The following is a 13,182-nucleotide window of genomic DNA, read 5'->3' as shown; positions in this document are numbered from 1 at the left end:
TTTCATCCGCTGTAGAAAATATTATCTTGGCACTATGCCCATACAAAGATCTGGTAGTAGTGAGGCACTCGGTAGCCTCGAATAACTTCTAGAAATTCCAAAGAATTTATTACACAAATTTTGATTAGTCTCTGAAATAAATCTTGGACACGAATAGAAAAATCGTGAAAAATCTATTTGAATCACACTATGTAATCGAATAAACACACCATTAATTAAGTGACAATGACAATAATTGTTCCGAAACACATGAGAGAATTAAAACAAAATCCCAAAAAGCTTACAAACCCTATTCGGACATATTACCCGCACGCAGGCGGTCGACAATTAAAATAAGAAATCTTAAAATACTTTCAATTCTTAGGTCATCCACTCTGTTGTTGTGTTAATTTCATTCCATCTTTCTATTCAGCACCTAATCGTTTATGTTTTCTACCTAGCATCTTTCTCTCACATTTTCACTCCTATCTGTCGAAAAGTGTTTTGACTGTTATCCTACGCAGAACCCTGATTGCGGTTGTTTCCAAAAGTTGTTTAATTTTCGATGTATCGGGCCGGGTTTCAGCTTACGCAGAACCCTGATTGCGGTTGTTTCCAAAAGTTGTTTAATTTTCGATGTATCGGGCCGGGTTTCAGCTGTATAGGTATGTCATGATTAATCTACGACTTTACACATTCTGGACTACTTAGTTTCTGTTCCCATATTTCTGTTTCGCCATATTATATAGTTTAGACATCCTGCTATTCTTGTTGCTTTTTGTGTTTGTTCCCTCACTTTCGCCTCGACATCACCGTATCCTGGAATTGATATGCCGAGATACCTATTTAAATTTTATTTTTTGCTGTATAATTTTCTCATAAATTTCCACTTTAGATCATAATGGTGCTCTTGATGTCATGCATTTTGTTTTTAAAGTTGATTTTTTCATTTTAAATGATTTTGCTATGCTCAACTCCAGCAGCATGACCGAATGTGCGAATCCATCCGGTTTTATGAGGCAGAGTGTTGATTCTGTGAGCCTGCAACAAGAAAAAGGGAAAGGGCCAAAAGCAGGTGACTATCTAGTAATACATATACAGCGAAATAGACAAACACGAGAGAGCAAACGACGGAGTACCACTAGCAATCCATAAAAAGTATCAAAAAAATGTTCGCAACTGTGGCTACATTCCCCCTAAAAATGTTGACCATTGGACTGAATCTACGCATCTGAAGACAAAAAACTAAAGCTAGAAAGGGAGTCCTGCTATGACCAGCTTCAAGATACCATTCAATGGCTAACACAGGACCAACCAATGATAGTTCTGGGAGACTTTAACGCTCGTATCGGAAACAATGCTATCCCTGGAATAAAACAAAAGTTTAATGAAGACATATTAAACGATTATGGGGAGTTAATGATTAACATTTGCACGCTTAAGGCAGTACATACACAACGGAGTATGTAAATTTGCCTATTGTCTCTTGAGGTAAACTCTTTCCCAGATAACTTATCTATAAATGAAGTTGGACCAATTTCCAAAATTGCTATAAGTTCGTAAAGGTAATATCTAGGCCAGGAAAATTTGTTTCCTTTTTTCTTTTTCAATATATGGCACCCTTACAGTCCTCGACATTACCCCTAAAAAAGATCGAAATACCAGCGTTATTGTCTAGCTAATGCATTCACCTTTCACAGGAATATTCGACCCCTTCCGCATCTTCACTCAGAATTCAGATATTGTGGAACGAAATCAAGCATTTTCGGCCAACGAAACGGGTGTACTGTCCAGCCTTAACGGAACGTTAACGTTAACACACTATGCTTTCAAACATAAAATTAAATGACAGACAAAACTGGTAAATAAGGTAACAAATTGTCGATGGCTGTTCGGACGGTCAAAACCTTTTAAATCACTTTAAATAAATAAATAGAGAATTTTAAATAAAGACCTCGCTGAACGCCCAAAAATTTAGCGTAAAAAGATGTACTTTCAACCGTCGTTGATTCCAGTATTTCAAGGACCATCACTTCTACTACACGACACCCACACTACAATCTTACTTAACAAAATTTCAAAAACTTCGCCAAACCCCGATAGCTTTGATAATGCCAGCTTCGAAGGAACGCCCTAAAAACGTCCCCATTTCCACGCAATTGTTCGTATATGTGAAATTAATTAACGTTTGCCTGGTAAACAGTACTTATCGCAAACAAATAAATAAAAACCTGTAAACTGTAAGGTACTTGACCAGATGTTAAAGCATCTTACCTGAATTGAACAATTTAAAAGGAAGAACAAACACTCAAATACAAATTCAAGTGAAACAAACTGTGTTGTGTTTATTTCGTAAATAATCCTCCACATTTACTTATTAAATTGAAATATTCGTCATTATTTTTGGTTTTTACACAACACATCTTTGATGTATCAACGCAAAAAAGTCACAGAGGGCGATGTCCAGAGATCTTGGAAGCCAGTTCAAGAGAACTTCATCATTTGGACCTTTACAAATTGCCAATACTCCTGGGCATTTGAGTAATTATACCACAATATTCATATTATTTGCGGTATAAACGGCCTTATATCTTCTACACTTGCACAACCGATTTCGGTACCGGCGCCTCGAATAGATTTTGTTTTGTTTTTTTTTAATTCATCACGGACTAAGTACTTGATTAAAATATAAAAACCGAAAACCGTTGATATAACTGGTGTCTTATTTTCAATCTTATGCTATGACAGCTCGTTGAAAAGAGACTTTAAAAATCTATTAAGTAGTCTAAAAATCCAATATGGCGCCTATTTAAGTTTAGGAACATGGTAAATGTTCCTCAAAAGTAGCCATCTCGAATTTTTTTTACATCAATTCATATAAGACATTCAAGGAAAAGACCAATTATGGTTTTTCTAAAATTATGTCCAACTTATTGTACATTTTGAACTTTCACAAGCAAATCTTAAATAAGCATTAAAAACTGCAAAACATTACCCATTTAACCAATTCTCTATCTTTAATAATAAGAAATTTGACCGTGCAATTCCACGCGATCTGGGACACACTGTATATATATATTAAGAAAGTTACGTATTCGCACTGTACTGTATACGGTTGAATAGAAATCAGCCGTCCGGTAAATTCCACTACATGACGAACTTCCTTTTTTGCATAAATACGCTGCTTATTATTTGTTTTGCTCAAATGGCAACTCATAATGAATTGAAAACGCACCCACGACAATAATTTTGGCGAAATGGCGGTCCAGTTTTCCTTCAACTTTCGCAATAAAGTATCACGTACACCTACGCGGCTGACGATTTTTTCTTATACTTCGGTTATACGGTTTTGTCTCGTACCTTTAATTGAACATCAAACCTTACGCGATATAGAAATGCGGCGCACAACACACATAGTTTCGGTTTGAAAGGTCAGCGAAGAATCCCCCACTTAATTTTGAGGTACTCTTATGCGGTGCCGTTGTGGAGATCAAAAACTCTGGGGCCTTGGATGCACTGACGGAATCTATGCAGATACTTATCATAAAAAATGACCAACAAGTAGACCTCACAAAAATTATCATCTTAACCTTTACCAAAGTATTGTGAGGGCGGGTGCACTAATCTCAAAGTCGAATTATTCAAGGGTCATTAATTCTGACAATGATTGCACGCATTTACAATGTTTATTGACTCAATACAATTAAGTACAGGTGGGTGGGAGAACTTTGATAAAAACTAAGATGTTACCAAAGCTTATTTTTAGGACTCAAATACGTAGATGTACATGCAAATGACGAAAGGTGGCGGTAAGTTTTTAAAGTGTGCGCACCCGTTTGTCGGTAAATACACGATATTGGTAAACGTTTTTATTTAACTATTCATTTTATTTCAGGAATCGGAAATGAAAGCAACTCTTCATTGGAATACCCAGCTGCGGGCTTCTCTTCGTACTGCAGAAGCATATGGAGTTCGCCACTATTACCTGGCGGCCTTAGATACCTTTCAACGAATCAAAATTCATCGGATAACCCAACGGAGAAGTTAAACGGTATTTAATTTTATTGCAATAGATTAAGAAAACATGATTTTGAAATAATTGAATTATACTATAGTGACCCAATTATTAAGTTTCTTAATAATTAACCGACAAAGGGTAAGTGAATAATTGTGCCCGATTGATAAAGTGGAGACTCGTGCTTTTAAAGGCCCCACAAGTTGTCGTACACGTCATTTCCTAGTCGGTATTTATTATACGATTGGTTTTACATATACTCCGATCATTTTACCTATAATCTTCCACCTGATGTACCAATTAGTGTCGGCGCTTTAGGTATCATGATTGGTTTCACCTCCCTCCATTACAATGCACGTGGAAATTTCACAGAATACCTACACGCGAGGGGTATTGTTAACAATCATAAAAATAAATAAAAGCGGCGCAATTAAAAATAAATGCCCTAATAAAAGTAATATCGACTCATAATTGATAGGATTTACTTAATCAATTTATCAGCGTGGTGCAATTTACTAAATCCATATTTGCGGGACTTAAAGGCTTAGGTTAATACCTAAATACATGTTAAGAAAACCCGAGAAATCTGTCCTTTGTAAAAAAACCGCGATTATAATTTATAGCTCCCTTGTAAGGTGGGATTTGTCTACAAGATAAACCCATAAAACTATTTAATTCCTTTAGTCGGAAATATTACCTCATTCTATGGGTTGGTTAAACCAAATTATTGTAAACTGCTAAAATATATTATTTCTAAATTGTTGGGCACATGTCAGCTGTATACACAGACGTTTTTAGACGTTTTTTTGATATGCACGCGAATGGTGTAGGATTACCTATCTAGACCCTATTCAGATAGCGGCTTGATGAAAAACTTGATAATGCAGGGATTTCAGATATCGATGTCAACATGACGAATTGCTTTACGGATTGTAAATCACTTTTAATCTTCCAGAAATTTTACGAGTGTTGATTTTTGATATTTAGAGACGCTACATCCCGAGGCCGAGCAATGAAGTGTTTGTCTTACATTTAAGGCCGCTCCAATTAGTGACCTTTCACAGGACATCTATACGCCTTATAGGAAAGGCCACCCACTATGACTTCAGGGAATAAATTGGTAGTGTACATAAAATAAATAAGAGTGTTTACAAGTGCGTAAACAAAGGACTTTAATGAGTCTAATTAAAATTACTCTAGACTGTAAGCAATCCTAGCTGCATTTTTGGTTTATTGAACTTGTGTGGATAAATTCACTCTCAATCGTTTTACTTTCGTGAAGCTCGTCATGAAAAATGGGGAGTAAGTAAACCCACTGTTGCCCCTGTATCCCCCCATGTTTAGCATTTCGTTTCTATTGCACCCGATTCTATGTAAAATTCAGTCCCGCAAGGGCATATATCAATGTCCCACAATATTACCTAAGTACATTTATACTCGTAATTCAATGTATGTATCTCCATATCTAGCAGTAGGTATATATCTTAGCTTGCTTTCACACCAAAGTAAAGTAGCCATCTGCTATTCGAGTTTGTGGTTCAATGGTAGAGCGTTAGGCTATAAAGCCGGAGGTCGGGTGTTCGAATCTGGACTAAGGTAAGCATTTTTCATCTGTGACAGAGATGGAAATTTCCTTACCAGTTTCGAGCATTCTGCCGGCTACTTCGAATTAGGTTTTCCTGCAGTTTTCCTAGTTTGTAAGGTAAATATAGGAGTAGTATAGAACACCTTAAGACCTTCTGCAGAGGCAGAAAAACATTATGCAAAACAATAAATAAATAAGTAAAAAATATGTAAATAAATAAATAAATAACCTAAACAACCAGACAGAAAAAGAGAAAAAGAAAAATGAGGCTTTGGGGTCATCCCCTTGCGAAGAAGTGAAGGAATCCAAAGAACCTAATAAGTTTTCAGAATTCAAAGGCAATGAATAGAAAGATTTTTTGAGTTTGATCAATTCGAAGAGTTTCAACATTTTGCAAATTTGAATGACTGAAATGAGTTTTTTGAAGAAATAAGCTCTACATTCTAAGAATACGAAGAAAGAAATGAAACGAATTCGAAGGAACGGAATCAAAAAAATTGGGGTATTTCGAAGAAACTGAAAAATGCGGAGGATCATAACTCATAAGAATGTAAAAGATCTCATGGATTAGGATTAGAGGAATCCAATATTTGAATAAATCGCAAAATAGAAAAAACGCCGTAATGAGACACCGATGGTATTGACCATTAAGAAGTTGCAAGATATCTAACGCGATTATATAAAAGTGCCTTAATTGCATCACCGGAATAGCTTCATTCGAGGATCATTACGCTTACGGATTAATTCGAGTCTAAGTCGACCTCAACGATGTTTTGGCAGGACGGCGAATTGAACCCATGCCGCAATTTAGTGCTTTCTCCTCGGATCAGAAAAATCTAAATTGGTTTGGTGGAAGATAAAAACCATCCGAAGTAAGCGGAATCTAAAGAAAGTAACAAAAATTGCATAAATCATAATCATTTGAAGAATCCACAGAATTGGAAGAATTTGCAATCTAAAAGAATCTAACGCAATTATAATTATATTAGGAGCATGGTGAATATATACCGAACCGAAAGAGGAAGTAGAATAATTCGATGGTAAAGAATCCTGGCAAGCAGAAAAAATACAATCTGGTATGCTTATTCGAAAAAGTTGGCGAAACAAAATAAATCGGTTGAATTGCAAGCACAAGAAACCATTCAAAGCGAAGAGTTGGAAGATTTTATAGAATTTAAGTTGAAATATTCTGAATGACTTAAAAATCCCAAGAAAAGAATCTGAAGACTTTGGAAAATCGGAAGATTTCGAAGAACTAAACAAATTGAGAATAAGTAACAATAAAAAATATGAAGAATTTAAAGAAACTTGAGAATTCTTAGGGGTACGAAAAACAATTTTAAGAATCGGAATAATTCGAAGAAACGGAAGAATCTAAAGAATAAAAAAAATGTAAATTAAGAATTTGACAATCCAAAGAGTCTGAGCATCCCGAGAATGGATCAGAAAAATCTGAAGGATCCAAAAGCTTTGAATAAATGGAAGAATTGGAGAAAAATTGAACAATGCCACGAAATAAATGATTTTGCACGTAACGTTCTTATTCTTTTGTAATTATTTACAAGTTTCTCTAGTGTCTAGTCGTCCATCTTTATCTTTTGCATTTTTATGGATTTTTTTATTAAAGACCCGGCGAATGCTGCGACGAACTTAGGTAGTTCGCACGCAATCGGTGAGCTTTAACATTAGACGGAAAATTAACAAAAAAAATAAAGTTTTATTAAGAAAGATAAAAATTGAATTGCAATTCAATAAATCCTACGGCAGCGGTTACAACGGCGGAACGGTCAACTCGGGCGCCACCAAGGAATGTTGTAACCTTGTTCCTGGTCAAGGTCAAGGTAGGAATGGTTTGGCGGATCAGACGCTCTAGGAAATGTAAAGGGCAAGTGGCGGCCGGCTACTGGTGAATGCAGGAAAGCGAAACAATATCCCCCCTTATAATTAAACGGATAATAGCAACAAGCTTACCCTGCAATTAAAGGGTAGAAATAACTGTGCAAGAAAAAGCAAAACCTATAGATCCAGTGCGGTAAACTTAATGTAAAAGCAAAAATTTACGGAAAATCTAAAAATTACGGTATTATACTTTTCGGTTACAAAACCCAAAGGCTAAAAGATGTTACGTTTCGGTTAAAACACTAAAGGCAAAAAAGAGACCCCCCTAAACAGCGACTTCATCTTTTATAAAGTTCGGCTAATTCTTGGAGGGATCGGCGGTTTTTCCAGCCGACACGGCGTACCAAAAACGAAAGCGTCAAAAATTAAAGCTTTTAAAAATTCCTTCTAGATCGATCCACACATAAAATACATACATAGTGAAATGTACGACCGATTCTTAAATGGTTTTCTTAATATTTTGATGGCAAGAATCAAACTTTTCAATACTCTAAAGGAACCGGTATGTTTGGAATACAAAATACAAAAAAATATGTTTACGTTATTTAAAAAGTAAACTAAGGGGTTGCTCAACTAAAGTCCGTTTCAGATGTCGGTGCAGTAAAGGAATGTGCATGCAGCGAAAAATTTTAAAGAGCCGCAACGCAATTTCCTTTTGAAAACAGTATTTAAAAGCGGACAAATAGGAAAAGTACGCTCCACAGCAATAAGGGTTTGAAAGGATCGCCTAGACAATAGTTAATGAGCTTATAATGGTTTTATTTACACGTTTAAAATGTTCATGGGCGTGCAAATGGGTAAAACAATTGCTCATGCACATTAAGTACAAATTATTAAGAATGCATTCCAAAAATATATGCAATTAAACCAAGTGTAATTACCATGTATAATCATTAAACATTACAATGTATATAGATATCATATTAATAGAAACGTATTAGATCCTAGCTGAAACCCTCAAGTATGTTGAAATGGTGCGCTACTGGCGCAGGCGCATTCCTTTACTGCACGGACATCTGAAACGGACGAAGTACTGGGCTGCTATCAACGTTCGATAGGACGCCCGACACCAAGATCCGAGGTCTAGCAAATGAATGCTTTCTTTGATTTTATACAATGATTCAAAAATAGTCATAAAAAAAAGTTATCTGCAGACAAATCGACTACAGCAGATGGCGGTCGTTTACGTAATGTGGTTATTGTGGTTCAATGGATCCGACCACTATTTATATCTCTTGTAAAACCCAATTCAAAAAATCGCGCCCCCCAAAAATATTGTACTTCCAGACCCTAAATTGAACCCATCTTTAAAAACGGCATCTATCTTCCTGGAAAGAGCCCAGCTCTGACGACGGAACCAACCTAGAGACACCACTTTTTTAGATACCCACACAAGAAGAGCGAGACTTTAAACGAGGATAGCAGTCACACGAATGTGGTACGGTTTGAAGGACGTACAGAGGGAACCTAAAAATTTATAACTCCCGTCACATAAAAATTCATCTATCCTGCAACCATCTGAACTTTTAACTGCCGCTACATTGCCTGGGTGTCAGGAACTTCACCAACACCATCCCTGGTGGCCTACTACACGAAAAAACCCAAGTCCTCTCGCAACTCGGATCCAAAGCTCAGGTACTACTGTGTGTAAGGCAACTATTGTCTGAAAATCGGGAAAGAAGTCATAATCGTTAAAATCCCTGGTAAAATTTTTTTTTAATCCACAAGCACCCTTCACGCTGCATATTTCCTGGCTACGTATGGCATGCGGCTGACTTGCTGATGTTTAGTCGCCTCTTACGACACGCAGTACTACGTTCTTTCCCGCTATACTGCTGAAATCGGAATGTTGGGAGAACACACTATCAAACATCAATACTAATCCAATGCTCTTCTTACACGTAGTAAAGATAGCATAGCTTCCTTGTACTGGAAAGTACTTGATTTAATTGCTCAAAAAACAGCTAAAATGATAAATGTTTAGCTTTTTTCAATTTTGCTTTATTGCAAGTACAAATTTTGTGCTAAAAATGGCGATGCAGTTTTACATATACGTACCTACACTGTCTCCTTTTTGGGCTGCCAACACAGCATTAGATTACCTACGTTTATAATGTCTTATCGGAATGAAGTAGTAAACCAAGTCCTCAATTTTTTTGTGTAGTTACTAAAACAATACATTAACGTCATGTCGCGTATAAACAAAAACCTACGTGCTAGTTATACAATACGAAAATGTACCTAATAATGTAATCATTTGAAGGCCTCTGTCCCCACGTTATTTGCTTAGAAATTAGAATACCGCCGTTCGAAAATTAGTTGACACGAAAATAAAACCCCGAGCATTCTAGAGCAAACGTAAGTAATAAACTTACCAACTAAGTAAATTCCGGAATTTTTGATTTGTTCTGCGTGCTCGTAATTTCGTACGCAAACAGAAATAAAAGAGATTTAATGTTTTTCGAATGAAAATTGAGACAAACGAAATTATACGTTCCACGGAACTAGAATTGATTTTAACTATGTATGATAGTGGGTAACACACATGAAACCAAAAACAATCCTTAATATTTGCAGCGACAATAGCAAACAATGACCTTACACACGCACCTATTCACAATATTTGTATTTATTTATCATCGATCATAATCTTTTTGAGGAGCGTGGCTCACGGAAGAAGGGCAAACAGTAGACTTCCGGTTTATCGTTCGTTATACAAGATATTTATGAAAATGTCACAACGTTTAATCACGTGACTTGCACCCTTGTTTGCGGAATGGGTTTTTTCTTTAAATAAAATGATAGCACCACCTTTTTGCATGTGGGCAAAGCTTAAGCATTTCTAATACTCTCCACGTTTTCCCTTCATGACCTCTTGAGGTATAGTACATGAGAATCACGCCCTATTTTGATAGACTCCCATAAAACGTATAGTAATAGAGATTTTACTATCCTAAAAGCAAAACTACGTGATTGTAGAAACTTTAGCCGTTTTAGATCAATTTGACAAACAAAACTTTGCAAATATTGATTGCTTGTAATAAATGTCGAAATTATCCTTCGAAACATAAAAAGCCTTGGCGAAAATTACTTGTTTACTTATCCTTCTCTTCACTTACCCTGATTAATATAACGAAACCTTGTCCAGCAAACATTCACATTATTTTTTCTAGTGTAATCCAAATCCTAGTTCGTTTTATTTTTACGATTTCTAATCAAAATACAAAATCTCTATCGTGCATGAAAATTATTCATCACCTATCATTAGTTTATAAAAAAAATCTTTTGCAGTGGTGTTTTTTCATAATTTACAGAAGATGTGGGAATAAAAGATCAATAAATTAACACGGATCAGAGGATCTTGAAGAGCTTCAGGTTTGCCAATCATATTTCTAAAAAACAGTTCCCACAAATTTCCTATAGTCTGAGTGCTTAGGACCTAAAATGAGATGAAGTTCGCACTTTTGAGTAAAGTTATTGAAATTGGCAATATGCTCTTTGACCCTACCTCTGAAAGTTCCGACGTGGCGCCACACTTATTTGCCCCTGGAAACATGCCCTTAACTATTGCTCCTAGAGTAAAAATGAATAAGACCTTTTTTGTTAGAACGAAAAACCTAAAAATCGACCCTTTCCACCCTCCTCCCGCCTAACGCAAAAGGGCCTTGGGTGGGGACTTTTGGTATGTTACCCTACAACTTAAAACGATAATCCGTCTTCGTTTTCTGGCCTAATGAATGTTTCTAATATAAGATTTAGATCTTAGAATGTTAAAGAAGTTTCGATAGTTCGTAAGAAGTTTTTCGAGAGTTCCTTTCTCGAGAAATGTTAATGTTTGTAAAAAGATTCTTGACTTTTCAGAAAAATTTATAGTAAATTGCTAGCAAGATTCACAAAAAACTTCCCCAAAGACATTTCTAAATAGCTCCTAAGAATATCTCCAAGAAAATTCTCAGCAAGTTTTTCAAGAATATTTGTACACTCAGTTGGCTTCTTAATATATTTGAAACATTCTGAAAACGTTTATGGTTTCTTGTAAGATTTTCTAGAACCTTTATGCTTTTATTCAAAGGACAATTCTGATCTCTAGCGGGTTTAAAGATTTCCATTAACTGACGGGAGATTTCTAAAAGTTAATAACAAATTTTTAGGAAATCCCCATCCCTACAGTTCTTCTTTCTCTTCGCATATCCTGCATTTTCTTCTCGTCTCCATTTGTCTTTCCTTCTCCACATCCGCATCTGAATCTCGCTATTGTTTTAATATTTTTCTTCCTTCCCACAAACACTCTCACATTAGTTCGTTGTAACTACTACTTCCGCGTGCGTTCTCCACCTTCTGCTGTTGTATTTGAACATCCAGTCTTCAAACCCCAGCTCATTTTCCATCTTTTCTCAAGTCAAGTTCACCTGTTTCCGCGGCTCAACCCAAAAACGACTCAATCAACAGGTTTTTGATAACCACGTTTTTTCCGTCGAGGTACAGAGCCAAATGCGCAGATCTCAAGGTCAAAGTGGGCTAGAACCGGCCTATCTACTCAGGACGGGTAAAGACAGCAATCATTTTCTCATTGTTGTACCTTGTCTGGCAAGCACTTCACTCGACCCATGCAGGAACCTAATCTGACGAAAGATTCCTTTTCACACTGGACTCCAACAGTCTGGCAACTTCTGTTTTCTGGTTTACAAATAAAATATTTGACCAAATGAACACGGGTTAACCAGGCGCAACAACCATTCTTTATGCCTGGAATCAGAAAAAAATACCTACACCGTTTTTTTCGAAGCGTCATATGCATATTTCAGTAACGAATTGACATAAAACATGCTTGATGTGTTTGTTACTTATTAATAAATTATTAATAACCAACTGATTTTTTGTTCTATCGAGAATTTTCACAGAGGAAAAACTTAACCGTCTCGTCGAACCCAACCTACTCGCGAAGATTCAGCCTGTTATTAATCACTGAAAAAGCCAAGGCGCCAGCTGCTGGACTATAAAATAAAACAAGTATAAATTGTGCACAACTCTTGTGCAGATAAAGCGCATTTTTTTTTACCGAAATAATTTTTGTTTTGACATCACCAATGGATATATTTCTTGGAGATGTCTCAATCGCCCTTTGTGAGTACCCTCTTCCAATAATCCGTTCTTGAGGTAACAGGGAATATACCCGACCACGATAAGAGGTCGAGGCGGAGGGCTATGGTTGGTAGAAATGAATTCCTTTCGTTGAGACCTTTCATTAGAGTACCATGAAGGATAAAACTAGTTCCACCCTCCACCCAGAAAGAAGGGCAGTAGTTAGTAGAAAACGGTTCGTTTCATTGGGACTTTAATTAGAATACAATGAGAGATGAAATTAATTTTTAACTCCCTCCCCCCCCCCCCCCCCCCCCCTCAGGCCCAGTCACTGATCTCGAAAAAGAGTCGCACGGGAAAGTTATAGTTTGTACAAACCAATTTATTTCGATGAGACCTTTCATTACAATAACATGAAGGGTAGAACATGTGTTTATCCCCCCCCACCCCCCATTTTCTAAAGTTTAACTTAGCACCACTAAAGGCATGCGTATTCAAAATTTGAGACCAATTGGTTGTCGTATGTAAAAGCTATGCACGTGTTACTTTCAAAAACAGCATCTCAGGAAATAATTCGTGGGAGGGGGCCTCCTTTTAGACAGTGAAATTTGATGGCCGTCTT

At 36.5% G+C, this 13,182-nt stretch overlaps 1 protein-coding gene across 1 annotated transcript in view; it reads left to right on the top strand.

The window, feature by feature from the left end:
* LOC116171362 (zinc finger protein Gfi-1) overlaps positions 1 to 13,182 on the top strand; it is a 70,720-nt gene that overhangs the window by 24,739 nt on the left and 32,799 nt on the right. The window contains exon 2 of the mRNA XM_031488154.1: positions 3,875 to 4,030. Within this exon, the coding sequence (XP_031344014.1) occupies positions 3,875 to 4,030 (156 nt within the window). The remainder of the gene's footprint in view (positions 1 to 3,874; positions 4,031 to 13,182) is intronic.

This window comes from Photinus pyralis, unplaced genomic scaffold (genome assembly GCF_008802855.1).
Source record: "Photinus pyralis isolate 1611_PpyrPB1 unplaced genomic scaffold, Ppyr1.3 Ppyr1.4_LG5, whole genome shotgun sequence".
Taxonomy (NCBI): Eukaryota; Metazoa; Arthropoda; class Insecta; order Coleoptera; family Lampyridae; genus Photinus; species Photinus pyralis.
The sequence above is the reverse complement of the archived record's forward strand: the minus strand, read 5'-3'. Positions and strand labels throughout refer to the sequence as shown.